Source organism: Lutra lutra, chromosome 11, assembly GCF_902655055.1.
Source record: "Lutra lutra chromosome 11, mLutLut1.2, whole genome shotgun sequence".
Classification (NCBI taxonomy): domain Eukaryota; kingdom Metazoa; phylum Chordata; class Mammalia; order Carnivora; family Mustelidae; genus Lutra; species Lutra lutra.
In genome coordinates, this window is record NC_062288.1 from 108,211,182 (window position 1) to 108,231,693 (window position 20,512).

The 20,512-nt window shown below is 53.6% G+C and overlaps 1 protein-coding gene across 1 annotated transcript in view; it reads right to left on the minus strand.

Annotated features, from left to right (window-relative positions):
- The window catches only part of PTPRN2 (protein tyrosine phosphatase receptor type N2), a 730,665-nt gene extending 726,313 nt beyond the window's left edge, over positions 1 to 4,352 (minus strand). The window contains 1 exon segment of the mRNA XM_047695171.1: positions 4,295 to 4,352. Coding sequence (XP_047551127.1) covers positions 4,295 to 4,337 — 43 coding nt within the window. The 5' untranslated portion in view covers positions 4,338 to 4,352.
- Between the last annotated feature and the right edge of the window lie 16,160 nt (positions 4,353 to 20,512).

The following is a 20,512-nucleotide window of genomic DNA, read 5'->3' on the forward strand; positions in this document are numbered from 1 at the left end:
GCCCCACAGCCTCCGGAAGAGCAAAGAGAGAGCCTGTCCCGTCTTCTCTGACGGACAGCTGCTGGGGAGAGAGAGGACACCGCGAGGCAGACAACACGACGGGGCCCAGGCACAGAGCCACTGCCCCTCCCTAAGGAACCTAGCACACGACCTGACGCACCCGAACCGCCAGGCTGCCCGTCTCTCCCTGCCATGCCCACAGGCCGGATGGACGCCGGGCCCACAAGAAGCCCCCGCCAGCTGCAGCTCAGACCCAGGCCACAGAGCGCATGACCAGAGCGCACGAGGGGCCCACAGACAAGCAGAAAGGGACAAACTGTGGTGACTGCTGGACACCAACAAGGCAGGGTCTAGAGCTCAGGGCCCCCCCTCCAGAGGGGGACTTGGTCTGTGAGGCCCACACACCCTGAGCCCCAGATCAGAAAGTCTGAGCCCAGTGTCCTCCGAGAGAGATGCTCACAGAGCCAGGTCTCCTGGAGGCAGTCACCACCCCCCACCCCGACGCTCGTCGTGGCCACTGCAGTCTTTGCTGAAAGAGCATGGTGGCACCACACATGCGTGTCCTCACACCCCAAGTCCTCGGGGCAGCGGCACACAACGTGGAGGACTCAGGGGTTGGAGACTCGCTCAGCCCTCACTCTGCTCGAATAGAGGCCTCAGGGTGCAGGGAGGCTGCCTGTGTCATGCCCTCACTGTGGTGTACGGTCCCCGCATTAGGCTGTGGAAGGCAGACGGGCAGGGCTCTGTGGGACTCTCAGTGCAGCCCTCATTCTGTGGGACCCTCGCTGCTCTTACAAGAGTCTGTCCGTCCTCTGGACTCCAGCATCGGACAGCTGTCATGCCTCAGTGACAAGAGAGGACGGCAGACACCTAAGAACAATGCGACCTAGACTCGCCAAATGTACTAAAAAGGGTTCTGATTTTTGCATTCATCAAACATTATATAATATTTTATAGAAAATGTTTAGTGTACCTGCAAAGAGTATGTATTTTTCTTAAACTTTCCACTCAAAAATGTAAGAAATGTATATAACTGTTACTTAAGCCCAATTTCTCTTATTCAAGGGCTTTAAAGTCTTTGAAGGGCTGATGTGAAATAAACTCCAGACGGTGCTCAACACCTCGGTCATTCTCGCTACGGCGTAATTCGGTTTCCGTCCTGTAACTATATTTTTAAATATGTTTATCAAAAAACGTAAGTGACCTTACTATTTAAAATGCAACAGTGGGACACCCGGGGGCTCAGTCGGTTAAGCGTCCCACTCTCGACTTCTACGCAGGTGGTGTGAGATCGAGCCCCGAGGCCGGGGCAGGGGGGCTGCTCCAGATTTTCTCCTTCTCCCTCTGCCTCTCCCCGCCCCTCGCCCCATGTGCACATGCACACACACTCTCTCTCTCTAAAATAAATAAATAAATCTTTTTCAAAAGATGAAACGTACTGGTGATGCTTTAAAAACCTCAGTAGTCAGTCAGCTGAGACCTGGACTCACCAAGGAACTAGTATTTTCGACAACAACAAGGTCCCACCCTGTCTGGCCACCAAACTCCAACATTAACCGGAATAAAATGGAGTTTCCAGGAACAGTAACATCTAGGACGGCTGGTACCAAGGACTCTCCACCACCTCATATAATCCTCTCAAAAACAAGAAGAATTTGGTACTTTGCTCATGGTATGAATTCAGAGAAATTACAAGTGAAGTCCTTTCACTTCCTTTGATTTTTCCCCCTTGACTTCTAACGTAAGTGCGAACTGTGAAGATTACCAGATGGGGAAGATAGGCGATGTCTCAGTGTGTTGACGTGCGACACGCAAACACTGCATTTTGTCATTTAACTTGTGTTCTGGACCCATACCTACCCATTCCCCACCATGTTTTCAGAAATCACTTGGAGTATTTGTTTCTTTTCATGTTTATTATTTCATGGAATCAAGGACCAGAACACGCTGGTGAAGCAGGCTGAGAACCTGGGAAGACGGTCACAAGGACAAACACCCATCCCTTGGGACAGATGCCACCATTCCCCATGTGGGCTTACAATCACGCCTGTGTGCTGCTCACAGAACACTGACATGGGATGGAAGACGAGTGACTGGAACCGAGACCTCGTTTCGGGCAAAGGCAGAGAAAGAGATTCAAGAAGTCCTGAGTGATATTTTGGTAAAAGCAGATGTGCCTTTGCAGGACAGAACATGCCTTGAGGTGCGAAGGCGGGCAGATAGGTGGTGGCCCAAGCTGCTTCCTCACCCCATTTCCCATTCCCAGCCCCCCACTGAGAAATGAGCTCTCGCAGGTTTGCCTCGCCTGCTGCCATTAAAACACCAGCGATTTCAGACGATGTGCAAATCACCTGGTTGGCTTCGAGCCCTACCACAGGTTAATGACTGCTTTAAACTGGATGAAAGCCACAGGCCCAAATGGAAAAAGCATCCGCCTCCCATGGCCCGTGTTATTGGCTGCTCTGTCCATTTACAAGTTGACCATATTTCACTGCTGGAATCAGAACTGACTTGCACCATTAATATAAAGTCCTTTTCCTGGGATGCCTGGGGGCTCAGTCGGTTAAGGGTCTGCCTTAGGGTCAAGTCATGATCTTAGGGTCCAGGATGGAGCCCAAGGTCAGGCTCTCCGCTCAGCAGGGCATCTGATTCTCCCTCTCCCTGTGTCCCTCTGCTTGTTCATGCTCTCTTTGTCTCTCTCTCAAATAAATAAATAAAACCTTTAAATTAATTAATTCATTAATTAAAGTCCTTTTCCGTTTGGAAGCCAGGTCAGCTTTTCTCCTGAAAATTCCTTCCACCAAACAACCCATTCCCAAATATCTTTTGTACTGTATGTAGAACATTGCATCAGAGCCCAAAATGGACCTTCAGAACACACAGCAACACAGAGTGCCCCTGTCATGGGAGGGAACGTTTCATTCTCTCCTCTACCAGATGCCTCGGAAAACAATGAGAGAGTGAACGAGCCGTCCCTTTGCTCGATTGCGGTTCTAAACGTCAACTCTAGATGGGATCTCCTCTTAAAATCTTCTTAGGAGAATGACCCTCCTTCGTCCTCCCTTACTCTGGAGCAGTGTTCCTGGCACGGCTGCCACGAGAGCTAGTCCTCGAGGTCTGCAGCACCGCATTCGAAGAGGCTGGGGGGAAGCACCGGGCATTCTGGACCGTGGTTAGGGGCACAGTAAGCCGTGAACCCTACAGTGTCACTTGCATTCCTGCCATGAGGAAAGGCTCAAAGTGTCCAAAAACACGTTATCCATTTCCAAACATGAAGATTCACTCAGCGAGGCTAACCAGATGATTGACTCAGACGTGCAAAAACCAGGGCAGAAAACCAACACTCCCCGCCCCCCCAGACCAAAGGGCATTTTCCATTTCTCTCCCAAACAGGCCCTTCAAGCCTAGTGGTTCGGAAGCTCCTTAGGAAAGGCAATCAGACAAGTGAAAATCCCTTCTGTCCCTGTCATAATAAGAGGCAGACACCCCTGTTCTTGGGAATTCCAGAGACAAGGTCTAAGAGTGCAGATCCCTTCTGGGGGACCTACGTCCTAAGGAGCCACCCCCAGGGCCTCATTCTGGGGTCGCCCGCTGGAAAGAAAATGAAAACTGAAGGTCAGAGAACTAGGACCCAATCCCAGCACCAAGTATCTTACTGTACTCTTCCTAAGCCTCAGTCTTTCCATCTGTGAGATGGGAGCTGCACGGGCTCGCCTACCAAGGAGTAGGCGAGTTTCCAGGGAGTACACGTAACTGCACGTAGAGGGTTCCAGAGGTTGCCAGGGGCTCAAAGTAGGCTGTCGGTACAAAGGGGGAGCACAGGGCAGTGTTGGGGGGAAGGAAACGTTCTATGAGCTGTCATCAGAATCCACACCTAGAATGATACACCAAAACAAAACTCCATTTCACTGTATGATAGTTTTTAATTAAATTAGAAAAGAGAAAGTACCCCGATCTGTTTTATAAACATTCCCCTCCTGCCCATTCAACCACCCGCGTGGGAACCAATACTAGTACCATGTAGAGAGGGAGTATCCTTGCATTTTTTGAACCATAATCATAGGACCGAGGGAACAGATAAAAATGAAAGAAATAAAAAGCCCAGTCAACATGCGCCCCCGCACTGGAGAGCCAGCACCAAGTGAACGTCACGAGACCCTGACCAGCTTCCTTATTTCTTCACACCACACACACAGAGACCATTCGAGAGACAGACTGACCCTGACGTTTCACACACCCGCACCTCTAGTCCACAGTTCAGGGCCTCACACCTACAGGGGAGTCACCCGCTTACCAGCTGCAGAAGCCAAGGAACAAACAAAAAAGTCATTTAACATGTGAACAGGAGTGTTTCCAGAGAACCGAGAACCGCACCCCTTTCCACTTCCTGCCCTAAATATTTAAATAGTGCTCGTGATAGACGTGTTGGAGATAACGAGAATTAAAAGAAAAAACTTCCTCTTCCTTCAACAAACTGTTTCCAGCCAGCAGAAAAGTGCACTGATTATTTTCTGCTTCTTGGGTTTTCTGTCCTCCTACCAACCAAGATTAAAAACGAAGTCCAGCTGGGCCCATATTCACGAAGGTCAGTTTAGAGTAATGTGGAAACAGCTACCTGGTGCTTTTCTGCGGAGCCGAGAATTATCTGCCGCGAATTCAGCTGTTTGCTTCCTCAGGAAATGGAACATCTTGTCAGTAGAGATAAGACAGGCTCTTGGTTAACTGAGCCTCCCTGGGCCTGCGTCTACAGGGATACATCTGGATTCAAATTCTTTCTGCCCATTTCTTAAGGTTTTCTGTTTTGTTTTGTTTTCTGCCTCTCCACACGTAGCGACTCTTAGGACAGCAGTAGTTACACATACCCAGGCATACCTCAAATATATGCCACCCAAAGCCAAAGGCTTATTTTTTTTTAAAGATTTTATTTATTTACTTGACAGATCACAAGCAGGCAGAGAGGCAGGCAGAGAGAGAGGGCGAAGCAGGCTCCCCGCAGAGCAGAGATCCCAACGCGGGGCTCGATCCCAGGACCCCGAGACCATGACCTGAGCTGAAGGCAGAGGCTTTAACCCACTGAGCCACCCAGGCGCCCCGCCAAAGGCTTATTTTTAGTGTGAGTCACACTGAGTTACGTTTAGTTACAAACACCATTTCACAGGGAATTTTTAAGCTCTAAGGTAAGTCTCCAAGAGATCACGGTGACAGAAACCTTTCTGGCTAACAGCATGTATGAGGACGGCTCAGCTAATGCCAGGCCTCTTTCAAACTTCTCCTCTTCGCCCATGTTCCTAACTTTTAAAAATAAAAAGGGGTGAGTAACTGCATTCACAAATTGGGTAATATTGCCTGCCTGGGCGGGGGGCCAAGAACAAGACAAACTCAGAGTGCAGCCATTATTATCACGTAAAAGGGAAAATAACTGCTCTAGGGCTCACCAGAACGTCACCCCGGGTGACCACCTGGCCCCACGTCTCCACCTAACTGCGGATGTCCCACTCTGCTCTCGCCCTTCTGCGTGGAAAGCCAGGGACTCTGCAAGTCTGCACACTTCGTGGCCCACAGAAATGCCTGCACACGGGCCACGGTGGGACCCAGCACCGCCACGGAGCAAAGCAGAAAGCCGACTCCGGAAAACTGAGCACGCCTCCCACACCGACGTGGTGGGCGCTACCAAGGACGATCTTGGTAACCAGGTACAAAAACAGATCGGCTTTTAAAAGAAGAGCTGCGAGACGCAGAGATGCACGCGAAGCTTAGCCCTGAGAGGAAGCCGTCTCAAAACCTCTTTTATTCCCCACACGTTCCTTCCGAGTCTGACACATTTAACCGCCGTCTCTGGACACAGGAGACAGCAGCATCACAGTTCCACCCAACGCATCCGGTTCCGTGGGTGAGCCTGCCGCCCGTCACCGCCCTTCCACAGAAGCCCACGGTCTTCCACGCACCCCGTCCTTCTGCACGGGGCCATCGGCACCCGACGCTGGGAGAGCCGGAGCGGAGGGAGGAGACTGGCAGAGACTCAGGCTGAAAGAAAGGAGGGAGCAGGCTTTGTGCTGTAGGGGAGAGGCAGGCTGCTCACCACCGTACATCCCACAAAACCAAGAGCTATGGACACTAAGAAGCGAAGAAGGATGTGTGCTTTTGTGGTGGAAAGGATGCTTTGATTAAAAAATAAACAATCAGGCTATTGAGGTGACAAAGCAGACCGGCTCCTGCCCCTGGCTGCGCTCTCCTCAGCTCCGAGCAGGCTCCCTGGCGAATGAAGGGTACGTGTAGGCAAAACAGAACACGAAAACGAGGGAGAAGGAGAGACACTCACCCGTCTCAAAGCTAGAGGCAGAGGCTAGCTTTGACTCTGGATTCTCCAAGGAACATTTTCATGAGAGGTTGACTGTGCTTTGGAAAATGAGATTTTTATTTCTTTAGCAAGAGAAGGTCCTTTTATAGGATTGCTCTTAAATGTGGGGGCTGTTCGAGCAGGTTCACAAGCTGGCTTCCCTATAACTAAAAAATGGCTTAAAGACAAACATCTTTCATTCACACCAGACCTCGGTGGCGCCACCTGAACAAAAGGAGGTCCTGAAATCACAGAGAAAGGCAGAGGGAGGGAGCAAAGGGACACCCAAAGATGGAACCATATGGAAGAGAACCAAATCGCTCAACTACCTGGGCCAAGGCTGCCTGATGCACCAACGGTATTTTGACTAGAAGCAAAGCTGAATCATCTCATGGATGGGGGTGCCATTATTCCCACCCTGTTCAGCTCTGATAATAGTGTCAAAGATAATGAAAAACTATGTGCCATAAAAAAGCTTTTCGCACCAAAAAGACATGGACACAAAGGTGGAGCGAGGGCATGAAGCTCAAGTGATGAAGTGGGAAGGGGTGCGGGTGAAGAAAGGGAAAAGGTGAGACACCCACTGCCACTGGGATCCTGCCAAGAGCTGTTGTGGAAATACGGTAGCATCATGGAATGTGGCTCGGAACAAAGAGAATAAGTGCAGATTTTAGTACCTTTGTTGACCCTGGTTTTCATTAAGAACTCCTTCACTGTCTCAATCTGAAGAGAACTGTGGCTCAAGTCAAGGCAGCCTGTACAGAAAGACCTGGTCTTGGGTCTTAACTGGGAAAAAGGAGACTCCTCATTCTACCCGACAATTTTATGATGCTAGCAAGGAGCAAAACCTCAGATTTCCTTGAGCTGTGTGTGTCCTTTAGGTGCCAACCTGAGCTAAACAAATAAAAAGAGAACAAGTGACAAGGCTGGGCCACAACTAAGGTCTCCAGGGGATCTTTGCTGTGTGTCGCATCATTATTTGGAACAAGGTACTTAGTGCGACCATGACCAAACAAGATCTGGACAGCGGAGAAAGAGAAACATGGTAGCATATACCTTTCAGAGGTGACTGTGGTTCTCCCCAAGCTTTCTGAAGACCGGGGATATGAATTTTGAGAACCTGGCAGCAGCATTCTCGGTGAGGACGTTGGGGACAGAAGGCTGAGTGGACAAGATGGAGGGACCTCACACAGGTAGACAAAGCTACATGCTACTCCAAAATGAGAAGACCACACTTGCATTTCGTTATCTGTATACACTGCCACACAACTTCCAATCACATGGGGAATGGCGCAGGTTAACCCTCCCACCCGGAGTCCTTGAAACAGTGTGAATGATGTCTGGACCCCCAATGTCCCACATAAAGATGGTACCCAGGAGACTCCACGGAAGCACACAAGAAGCAGAGGAGAAATAAGGCACCTTTTAAAATACGATTCCACTTTGCCTGTAGCCAAAATACCATTGCTTTGTCAGGCAATATTGTCCACGATAGTGTACTGACTTTCTCCTCTTCATATCTTTCCAATTCCGGGTTTTCCTTCGCTCCCTCCCTCAGCCACCTCTCCCTTCTTCCCTTCTCTATGGTTAAAGCAGGATGCTATGAACGGGGAATTCTGACGGAAAAAGAGTAGCCAAGGACCAGTGTCCCACCTCATCGGTAGAAACTGCCTTCCCTAGAACACTGCCACTGAGCCGGGGCTCCCTGACCTGGGGGGTTGCCTGGGGCCGAGGGAGCCAACGGCTCTCACTGAGGCGTCGAGGACAGATGCACAGTCGGCTCTCAGCAGCAGTCTGGGGTGAGGCCCTAGAGACCCCACAGGGAGCCAGGCCCCAGACCTCGCTGAGAAGGCTCTCCTGACCAAGATGATCTGTGCGTGGCCCTCAGCCCCCGGAATGTGGGGGTGGGACGCACCCTTCCACCCCAGCGGGCCTCTCACCAGCTCTCCCCCTAACCCGGCTGCGCTGCCCAGCAGGCCGCAGGCACATGCGAGGAAGAAATTCGGGGCCACTGGTCTGCACGAGCCAGAAATCTGGGGGGACGCAGCTCTCCTCGCGGTCTCTTTGTTTGGGACCACGGAGCCCAGGGGGGCAGCCCGGGCTGGGAGGAGGCCGGGGGCCACGCGCCGCCCCTCTCCACGACCTGGGCAGCCCTCGGCCCTCACTTTCCACCCCGGGTCACCAGGCATCTGCTCCGCAATTCCGGCCACCGAGCGAAGCGCCACAGAAAGCCCGGCCCTGCCCGCGGCCCCGCGCAAACGGCCGGCCTGCTCGGGGGCGGGTTCTGGGCTCGGCCCCGCGTCCCTCCACCTCAGCCGCGGAAGGAAAACGTCCGTCTGCGGGCGAGGCCGGGGGTGGCGGAGGCCACGGGCGGGCCACGCAGGCAGGAGTCCGCGGCGCGGGAGCGAGGGGGGAACCACGGCCGCCGCTTCCCCCCAGTCGCCGCCGACCAGGTCCAGCGCCCCTGGGACCCTGCCCCGGGGCCACACGCACTCGCGGGGCGCGCCCTCCCCAGGCCGCCGGGGCCGACCCGGGCGGAAGTCCTCGCGGGGAGGGGCGCCGGGGAGGAAACTGAGGCAGGGCGCCGCGGCCAGGTCGCGGCGGCGCCCGGGGCAGGGCAGAGACCCCGCGAAGGCCCCGCCGCCCCAGCAAGCGCCTCCCACCGCGCCCCGACCCCCGCCCCCTCACGCACCCGGGCGCCCCACCCCCCTCGCGCGCCCAGGAACCTCCTCCCCGCCCCCGCCCCTCCTCTTCCCCCCCCCATGAGAAGCCCCCTCCCCCCCGCCGAGGGACCCCCCCCGTTCCCTCCTCCACTAAGAAGCCCCCACCCCGCCCCCTCACTCACCAGAAAGCCTCCTCCCCCACCCCTTCATTCGCCAAGAAGCCTCCTCCCCCCGCCCCTCGCTCGCCAAGCAGCCCCCTCCCCCGCCTCCTCACCCGCCAGGCCCCCTCCCCAGACACCCCCACTCGCCGACAAGCCCCTTTCCCCGGAACCCCCCGCGAGAAGCCCCTACCCCGCCCCGCCTCGCCGACAAGCCCCCTCCCCCCGCCCCCTGACTCACCGAGCGGCCCCCACCCTCGCCCCCACCTCAGGCGCCTCCTCCCCCACTCCCAGACCCCCTCCGTCGCCGAGACGCCCCTTCCCCCGCCTTCGCAGCTCACCCCCCGACGCCCGCGCCCCCTCCCCCACCCCCACCCCCACTCACCGAGAAGCCCCGGAAGCGGCCGGGCGCGGGGCGCGGGCGCGGCGCGCGGCGGCAGCAGCAGCAGCAGCAGCAGGAGCGCGGGCAGCGGCCCCATGTCGGCGGGCGGGCGTGCGGGCGGGCGGGCGGGCGGGCGTGCGGCGCTCAGTCCATGGCGGCGCGGCGGGGGCGGCGGGACCGACTCGCGAGCACCGCTCCTCCCCGCGCAGCCCGCGCCGCCGCCGCTTCAGCACCGGACAGCGCCGCCGGCCCCGCCCCCGCCAGGCCCCGCCCCTGCCCCGCCCCGCCGAGCGCCCGCCGGCCCCGCCCACGGCGCCGCGGCCGCGCAGGCTGCCCTCCCCGCGCACCCTGCTCCCTCCACCTCCACCCCTGCGGGACGCGAGGCAGAGGGGTCGGCGGGACGCGCAGTTAAGCCGCTCGCGTGGCGGGATGGGAAGGCCCAGCCCTTCTCGGCTCGGACCGTGGGCAGGTGCGCGCCCGCGCGGTCCCCCGCGGCGTCCCAAGCACGCGGGGCCTGGATGTGGGGCTGCGCCGCGGGGTGGGACGCCGCTTCTCGGGCGACCGGAGGGGCTGTCGCGCGCTGCAGGTCGTGCCGCGGGCCCACGGAAAAGCGCTGGGGTGTGGGGTCCCCAACCTCAGGAGGAGGCGGTGGGGCTCGGGCCAGGGGATCCGTCCCTCCCGAGCTCTGGGCTCCGCTCGGCGAGATCAGGGTCCACAGCAGGGCCGCGGCCCCGGGGTCGGCATGGGGTCCCTCCCTGGCACGTCCCGGGGTCCTTGAGGGGCGCTGGGGACCTTGCGGACCTCCCGGGGAGACCTCTGCTTCCCAGAGACCCCGCACGGCTTCAGGGGTCCTGGGAGGGGCTGTGTGTGCGCGAAGAGAGAACGTGAGTGCTCGGTGCTGAGTGCGTGTGAGAGGTGGGGTGTGAGCTGTGTGTTGTGAGTGATGTGTGGGGGTGAGTGTGGCTGTACTGTCTCGCGTGGTTTGCGCGCGGATCGCCTCCCTCATCACCGTCCTCCCGTGTGCCCCTGCCCCGATGCCCCAGTCCGCACCTGCTTCCTTCAGCACTGGGCGGTGGCCTGGACCCTCATCCCCGCCCCTATGGGTCCACTGGCCTAGGTCAGCTCTCCTTCCTGCGGCGCGCCTTGGAGGTTTCTCTCTGCTGCCCTCATCAGCCAGCCTTCCCATGTCCTCTCCCTCCTTGCGCGTTATCATCGCCATAAGGCTGTCCTGTGCAGACTTTGGGGTGGGGTAGATGGTGAGAGGGTTACAGCTCAACCCAGGCCATCTACAGTTGGGACTAAATATTGGCCCTGAGGCCTCAGCGTCCACCTCCTTGCTGACGCCTGTCCTCCCCTCCGGGTCCCTCCCTCGTGCCATCCTGCTCAACGTTCTCTGTCCCTGTGCCCAGGAAAGCAGTTCCTCCTTCCTGGTCTCTGTCTGATGTCTCTCAAAGGCCCAGGGAACTGTCCAGCAGCCATCGTCCTCCTGCTCCATGTTTGCCCACAAGTCTGTGTTTTGTAACCTGCGGATCCCACAGAGCAGGAGTGCCAACCTGTTGGGGACAATGATGGTGAGCAGGCTTTTCAGCGGACTGGGGTGGCTTTGCTCTTGGTGTATGCTGAGCACTTAGGACTTGAAGTCTCTGGGCTAGCACGGTGCTCCCACCTCAGAGCAAACGAGCCTCCTCCAGTAGAATTCACCAGTGAGTTCACTCATCCACCGACTCTCTGGGAAAGGCTAGAAGACACTCGTCCCTCAGCTCTGTCACAGCACCCTGCTAAGCCCAGGTTGCACGCAGGGCTCCCAGGTGTGAGCGGTCTACCTCAGTGAAAGTGCAGGCCCGACACTCCCAGAGGGAGAGTGCTCCAGGGTGTGCTCCCAGGGCACTGGGGATATGCTCCCAGGGGAGCAACCCCTGCACCAGGAAGAGAAGGCTGGAGATAAAACAAGGAAATAGGATCTAGATGGGCTAGAAGGTAAAGCTTGTTCATGACAGGCCCACAAGGTGGCCCAGAAGCGGGAGGGCATCACAGGTAATTGGTCAGGGACGTCCCTGTGGGATGCCCAAGGACCTGTCACCAGACATCTAACTCCATTTCTGTGTTGTAGATGAGGGTCACTGCACTCTGGCCGCCGAGGGAGCCGGCTGCCTGAGGACAGGATGTGAGGTCACTGGGACACTCCCTGTGGGCAAAGTCCCTCAGGAAGGACCTGCAGGAGTTTTGAACCCCTCCTGACCGGCATCCCGGAGGACTGTTTCGTTTTGGGTTGTGAGACAGGGATCCCAGGAAGGGCATGGGTTGTTCTTGTTCTGTGGCTCCTGGCTGCAGGGTCCTGAGCCCTGGGCCTGCTTCACCCCAAGGGCTCTAGCCTCAGGGCTCTGGCAGAGTCACAGGGAAACTGGAGGTAAAATGCCCCAAGAAAGGGGAAGTGGAAAACTGCCCTGAGAAAAGGGAAACGGAAATTCCCATGCCTGAAATACTGAGGGGTGCCTGGGTGGCTTAGTTTAGTGTCTGACTTCTGATTTGGGCTCAGCTCATGACCTCGGGGCCACAAGATCCAGCCCCAAGGTGGGCTCCACGCTCAGTGGAGAGACCCTCCAGATTCTCTCTCCCCATCCCTCCAGCCCTCCCCCACACTGGCACGCACCCAAGTTCTCTTTATAAAATGCCTTAATTTTTTAATTTTAAAAAGAAGAAATACTGGGAAGAAGTACAAAACCCACAAAGATGCGGATGGCATCACCATGCTGGACTCTGCTGTTGCGCCGTGAGATCTCAGCTCTGCTGCAATGACAGGAGCCGCTAGAGGCAGAGAAGAGGACACACAGAAGGGACGGAGAAAGGCAGCAAAGTATGGTTTAGGAAGAGCAGGGCCAGGTTCCAGGGCTCAGTGTGAGGTAACCCAGCTTTCTGATCTCTAAGAAGGCTGTGCGTGGCTCTTTCTGGAGCTCGGGCCAGGCAGACAGGAATCCCCAGGGCATGACCCAGACACACAAGGAGGCATGCACGTATGTGTCCTTGTGTTTGCCTGGGTGTGACTGCACGTGTGTGGACACGTGCACTTGTGTATGCTGTGTGTGCATGAGCCTGTGTGTGGGGGCGAGGGTATGTCTGGAGGCTGTACACGGCACCTGTATGCACCCATCTGCTGCGGGTACAGCATCTAACATTCCAACGTGTGCTTTTTCCCTGAGTCCTTTAGACGGTGGGACGGTGGGACATAGCTTTGCTATGAAATCACCTAAGTTGTTGTCGTCACACTTCTCGATGGCATGCGTCCCTCACGTGCTAAGGTGGGCTCTGTACACGATGCAGTCTTACAGTTCACGTAAGAACATGTTTGCCTTCATAGGTCAAGCTCATCCAAGGAGACTTTCAAGGTCAGACACAGCCCTCCATCCTCGTCTTTCTCCAAGAACTTCCCACGAGGCTGAGGAGGTGAGTGGGGTAGAAGTCCCAGGGAGGACACAGGGCTCAGTTCCGACGCAGCACGTGCCAGCTCCATGGCCTTGAATGTCGCCGAGCAGTGATAGATCAAACTATCGACCAACCTGATAGTTCCGACGCACTGGCCCGTGCTCTGGGAAATGTCAGAGTTGACACGGCAGCAGAGCTGTGACACCTGCTTAGGACGGGGAAGTACCCCAGCGAGGTGGCCTGCTGTGGGGAGTCGGGGATGGCGAGCGCCAGAGGACGTGGCTCGGTCACCAGTCCCCAGGGCTCGCAGCTCCCTTGCCCAGCCTGTCCCCGTCCTTCAGGGGAAGCCAGGTGTTCAGTGGGCCAGGCCGGGCACGCCCGCCGGTGCCCGCGTGATGAGGGATCGCTTTCTCAGGGAGGAGAGATTTGCGGCGAGATTCAGGGTGAGCACAGACAGCTTTTGCACATTCTGTGTGAACAGAGGCACATGGATATGTGGTCATGAGTGTCCTCAAATTACTAGACAAACAGCGTGGCCCTCGCTGAGTGTCATCCTAGTGTGGTAGGCTGTGATGGGATTGGAATTATTGACTCAACCGTCAAAACTGCCAGATCCGCCACTTTGAACTGGCTTGTTGTGGTCATTTAGACATGACTCGCTGCCCGGGTGTCTGCTCGGGTGTGAGTCGTCGCTGGTCCAGGTGGCCCCCAGGGGGAGAGCAGCTGCCCAGCCCACGAGAGGAGGCTCTGTGGGCCAGCAGTGAGCCATGGCCACCCCCACTGCTGCCGATGAAGCGCCCGCAGTCTTCAGTCACCGAGAAGCCACCTGCCCCTGCTGAGGTCTTGTCCCGAGGACACCTGCGTCCTCTCATGTCCGCAGCACAGCTCTCCGGCCCCAAAGAGGGACAGCCCCAGAGCAGGAAGAGGGAGGTTACAGCCCCCATATTGCTCCTAGACCCCCAAACTTGGAAGAATTAGGCTGAGCCTGTTGGATGCTGTGTTATTGGCCTTTTGCCAGTCCGCAGAGACCAAGGGGTCAGCTGACCCTGCATGGGGGGAGCTGGTGGTGTCCATAGGCACCGCTGCCCTGTGGCCGGCAGCTCCCCTGTCCATCTTCGTGGCCTTCTCCCAGCAAACAACGTGTCCGTCGAGATGTGCCACCAGTGTATCCTCGGCTTGAACAAACCCAGGCAGGTGCTCTGTCCTGGACTGTGGGTCGTCGGAGCGCCACAGGCCGGATGTGTTCAGAGCTGGCCCCTGGGGACTGCATGTTGGTTCCTGAAGCCCTGGGCCACCCCTGGCCTGCATCTGTCTTCCCTGGTTCTGCAGGCTCCCGGCCTCCTGTGCAGCCCTGGGCTTTGCCAGGTTTGCTGCATAGCTCTCCAGTGCTCTGCTCACAGGCTTGCAACTGTGGCCTCAGGTTCTTTATTACTCAGAAGCAGTCACAAGTGTTAATAATGAGAGAAACGTCCAACTTTATAAAGCTCCGGCAAGGACGGGGGCCTCTGGGGTCACCCCCATTGTACAGGACCAAGCTGAGGTGATTCGAACCATCTTCCCAAGATCCTACAGCCAGTTCAAGCAGCACGATCAGAGTTAAAACCCCTGGCATCTCGTGTAGTCCAACACCCCACTTCAGCCCTTCCTGGTTCACCATCTGACAGTTTGCTGAGAAAGCTCTGGAAGCCAGTCCTTGTGACAGCATCTGGGCCTCTCCAGAGCAGGGCTCAGCCTGCCCCACAGAACACTGATTGGGTACTGCGGAGGGCGGTGGCACTGGAGACAGTTGGCATCACGAGGGGCTCCATGTTTAAGTCAGTGTTGTTTCTTCCACTTCGAGTCAGAAGGAAATACATGTCTTTAGCCAACTTGACTGAAAGTTAAGCTTTGTAGAAAGTCACATTCTCCCCCACAGGCTGGCTCATCGGTCCATTTCTGGAAGACACCCATAGCCTATGGCGCTTCCCCAGAGTGTTCTAGACGGACAAGTGACAGAAGACCTTGCCGAAATTCTCCTAGTAAAGCAGCGAAAGATGAAGCCAGCCTTGGGCACCGCCTCACCTCCGGGAGACCTTCTCCCACCACCTGCTTTCCCCAGGTTACCAGCCAGCATTCAGGCCTCCGGAGCCACAGGGACCACTGTGCCAAAGAGAAGATCCAGCCTGCCCAGAACCAGGTCCTTCAGACCAGGGCCACAGACAGCCTGGGCGTCCCGTCAGTTCTCCGGCTAGCTTGGCTCCAGGCCGGGTTGGAAGCCAAGCGTCTGCAACCCAATACGTCTTAAATGTGCCCCCTTGTGTCCTCAGCCCACTTTCAAGTAGAATGACACTGAGTGGTGCCATTTGGATTTCAGAACTCGGGTTCCCACAAAGCAAGATTCCATTGGTTCACTTGCAACGAGAGAACCTCCTCATTTACACTGTGTGTTTCAGCCCGAAGACGGTAGACGATCCTACACGCCCCAACTAATGAATCTGCAGTCTCTGATGGGGACGAGGGAAGACCACATGGGCTGATGGGTTAGTCCCAAATCAGAATTCAAATGATGTTCACTGGCAGAGCCAAACTGACACAGCCTTCCGTCGGATTCGGACTCTAGTTCCCAACAGGGAACATCTGAAGACCATGTAGCTGTGGGGATGAGGTAGACAGGAAATCCCAGTGAATGCCATGCCCTCATGCAACACTTGAAGATGTTAACGATGCCCTCCCGGGCACCGCCGTAGTGGCCTCACCCTGTGTAAATCTCAGGGGGTTAGCCTCATTACCAGCTACAGACTCTGCAGCGCACAGGAGGACTGTCAAGAAACGTACTCGGAAAGAAGAAAAGGGGACATATTTCTGAAGCATTTCATGTCTGATACCTCACTGATGTGAGATGAACGTTATCGTCCAGATTGTAGAGATAAAGTGAGGCTCAGAGAGTTTCATAACTTGCCCAAACCTCACAAATAATAAGAGGCTAACCCAAAATGGAAAGCCAGACTTAATCTCAAAGCCACATCATAATGGCCCAAAGGGTGTCTCACGGAAATCCAGAACTGAGATGCCACCGCGTGGAAACTTGTAAAGAAGACCGAACCTTGTCAAAAGGCACAAAAACAAGCTAGTAAAAGGCCGCCGCCGGCCAAATTCAGCAGACCTACAGGAGTGTACTCTTGGTAATGATACCAAGAGTGTGCTAATAACCTTCAGGAGCTGCCAGGGCACCAACTCATTCTTCTAAAAATTGGAAAATAAAGAAACCAAAGCATTTGGCCTGATTTCTCTGCATGAATAATGTTTCACGGTAGCTAAATGATTTTTGGAGTAAAATTCTTCTTTTCAGAAAAACAAGGTGACCAGTACAAAGGAATGACATATTTAGAAAATCACCATTTGGCAACTCCTAGTGAAATAATGGATGAAGATAATAACCAAACGTTGGTAACTAAAAGTGGGGCAGGACAGGATGGGTCTAACAGAGACGTTCACAGCATTCCAGCCTAAAACACAGAAGACACATTCTTTCCAAGTGCACGTGGACCCCCTCCAGAACAGACCACGTATTAGGCCACAAAACAAGTGTCAACAAATCCAAAAAGACCAAAGTCCTACCACGCATCTTTTCTGACCAGACCACCCTGAAAGTGAGATCAACCACAAGACAAAATCTGGAAAGACCACAAGTCTGTGGAGGTTAAATAATACCTACTAAACGGTGAGCGGGCCAACCAAGAAATCAAGTAGAAAATGAAAATATACATGGAGACAAATGAAAACACAACGGTCCAAAATCTCGACGATGCAGCACAGGCCCTTCTAAGCGGAACATGTAGAGCAGCGCAGGCCCACCTGAAGAAGCAAAAAAAATTTCAAGTAAACGACCTAACTTTACAGCTGAAGGAGCTACAGAATGAATAAACGAAAACCAAAACTAGCAGAAGGAAAGAAATAATGAAGATGACAGCAGAAATAAACAAAATACAAAACTACAAAACAATAGAACACATCAATGAAACCAAGAGCTGGTCCTTTGAAAAGATCAAGAAAATTAATAAACCCCTAGCCAGACTCAAAAGAGAAAGAGAGAGAATTCAAGTGAACAAAATCACAAATGGAAAAGGAGAAATAAATAACAACCAACACCAAAGAGAAACAAACCGCAGTAAGATTATCGTGAAAATTACACGCCAACATACTGAACAACCTAGGAGAAATGGATAAATCCCTAGAAACACAACCTACCAAAATTGAAGCAGGAAGAAATAAAAATTGGGACAGACAGGATTACCAGCAATGACATTCAATGAGCAAATCCCCAACAAGTACAGGTCCAAGACCTGATGGTTTCACGGGCAAATTCTATCAGACATTTGTTTTTATTTTTTCAGATTTTTTATTTATTCCTTGTCTGAGAGAGAGACAGAGCACAAGCAGGGGGAGGAGTAGAGGGAGAGGGATAAGCAGACTTGCCACCTAGTGGAATCCTAACATGGGGGTCAATCAAGGACCCCAGGGTCATGACCCAAGCTGAAGTCAGACGCCCAACTGACTGAGCCACCCAGGTGCCCCAGAATTCTACCCAACATTTAAAGAATTAATATCTATTCTTCTCAGACTATTCCAAAAATTATAAGAGGAATGAAAACTTTAAAAATTCATTCTATGAGATGAGCATTATCCTGGTAACAAAACTAGATAAAGACACCACAGAAAGAGAGAATTCTAGGCCAGTATCTCTGATGAACATAGATGCAAAAATCTTCAACAAAATACTAGTGAACCAAATCCAGCAATACGTTAAAAAAAAAAAATCATTCACCAAAATCAACTGGAGTTTATTCTCCGGATGCAAGGAAGATTCGATGCTCGTTAATCAATCAGTGTGGTAACGCTACAGCAACAAGAGAAAGGACAAAAGTCACGTGATCATTTTTTTAAAAAAGATTGTATTTATTTGTCAGAGAGAGAAAGAGAAAGCACACGAGCGGGGGGTGGCAGGCAGAGGGAGACCCGGGCTTCCCGCTGAGCAGGGGGCCCGACGCAGGACTCGACCCCTGGACCCCGGGATCATGACCTGAGCCAAAGGCAGACACTCAATCGACTGAGCCCCCCAAGTGTCCCCATATGATCATTAAAATAGATGCAGAACAAGCATTTGACAAAGTACAACATCTATTCATGATTAAAAACAAACAAACAAACAAAACCCTTAATGAAGCAGGTCCAGAGGGAACACACCGCAGCATACGCAGGCCATCCGCGACAAACCCAGAGCCAACGTCAGCCTCAGTGGGGAAAACGGAGAACTTTCCCCCTACGGTCAGGAGCAAGACGAGGCGGTCCACTCTCCCCACTTTTATTCAACACAGGACTGGAGCCCCTGGCCACAGCCATCACACGACAAAAAGAATTAAAAGGCATCCAAATGAGTAAGGAAGAAGCAAAACTTACACTATTTGCAGATGACATGATACTATACTAGAAAATCATAAAGAGGGGCATCTGGGGGCTCAGTCATTAAGCATCTGCCTCCAGCTCAGGTCACGATGCCGGGGTCATGGGATCGAGTCCCTCACCCGCAGAGCAGGAAGCCTGCTTCTCCCCCTGCCTGCCACTCTCCCTGCTGGCGCACTCTCTCTCTCTGACAAATAAATAAATAAAATCTTTAAAAAAAAAAAAAAGGGGGGGGCGCCTGGGTGGCTCAGTGGGTTGAGCCGCTGCCTTCGGCTCAGGTCATGATCTCAGGGTCCTGGGATCGAGTCCCGCATCGGGTTCTCTGCTCGGCAGAGATCCTGCTTCCCTCTCTCTCTCTCTGCCTGCCTCTCCGTCTACTTGTGATCTCTCTCTGTCAAATAAATAAATAAAATCTTTTAAATAAATAAATAAAAAAGAAAAGAAAAAAGGAAACCCTAAAGATTCTACCAAGAAAACCTACTAGGACTAATAAGTGAATTCTGAAAGTCATAAGATACAAAATCAACGCACAGCAATCTGTTGCGTTTCCAACCACTAATAATACAACAGAAGAAAGATTAATGTAAAAACAATCCCATCTACAATTGCATCAAAAATAATAAAAATATCCAGGAAAACACTGGAACAAGGAGGCAAACGACCTGTACCCTGAAAACCAGAGACCACGGACGAGAGAAACTGAAGATGACACGGATGGAAAGACATCCCACGCTCATGGGTTGGAGGAGCAAATGTTAATGTGTCTCAACCACCCAGCACAGTCTACAGATGTCATGCAACCACCATCAAACCCCGACATCATTCTCACAGCCCTGGAACAACCTAAGATGTGTAGGGACCACAGGAGACCGTGCATAGCTGAAGCAATCTTGAAAAAGAAAAATCTGAAGGGAGGATCATAATTCTGACTTCAAGTTACGTTTCCAAGTGTAGTGAGGGGTGCCTGGGGGGCTCCGTGGGTTAAGCGTCTGCCTTTGGCTCAGGTCATGATCCCAGGTCCTGGGATCGAGCCCCACATGAAGCCCCGCATCGGGCTCTTTGCTCAGTGGGGAGCCTGCTTCCCCCTCCCTCTCTGCCTGCCTCTCTGCCTGCTTGTGATCTTCTGTCTATCAAATAAATGAGTAGAATCTTAAAAAAAAAAATACAAAGCTGTAGTGATAAAAACAATATGGTACTGGCACAAAAACAGATACATAGATCAAAGGAACAGAATTGAAAAGCCGGAAATAAACCCCCATTACACAGTCAATTAGTCTTTGACAAAGGAGGCAAGAAATAAATGGGAAAAAGACCGTCTCTTCAAAAATGGTGTTGGGAAAACTGGACAGCCACGTGCAGAAGAATGAAACTGGCCCACCTTCTCTCACCCTGCACGAGAATAAACTCAAAATGGATTACAGACCTGAATGTGAGGCCTGAAACCACGAACATCCTAGAAGAGAGCACCAGCCCTGATTTCTGACATTGGTCCTAGCAACATATTTCTAGAAATATCTCCTGAGGCGAGAGAAACAAAAGAAAAATGAACTACTGGGGCTTCTTCGAGATGAAAAGCTTCTTCAGAGTGCAGGCCACAGAACTAAAAGGCAACCCGCAGAATTAGCGGAGATATATGTAAATGACACGTCTGATAAAGGGCTATGTCCGGGACCCCCAAGGGCTCAGTTGGCTACACGTCCACCTTCGGCTCAGGTCACGATCCCAGGGTCCTGGGACTGAGCCCCACGTCGGGCTCCCCCTCGGTGGGCGTCTGCTTGAAGACTCTCCCTCTGCCCCTCCCCCCGTTTGTGCACATGCTCTCTCTCTAATAAATAAGTCTTTGTAAAAAATGGGCAGAAGGTAGGAACAGACATATCTCCAAGGGAGACATCCAGATGGCCAAGAGACACATGAAAAGACCTTCAGCATCACATCATCAGCGAAATGCAGATCAAAACCACAACGAGGCACCACCTCACACCCGTGGGAACGGCTAAAATCAAAACCACGAGAACAGCAGGTGTTGGGAGGACGAGGGAGAAAGGCTCTGTCGCGCGCCGTTGGCGGGACGAGCTGGCGGACACCGTGGAAAACAGCGTGGAGGGTCTCGGAA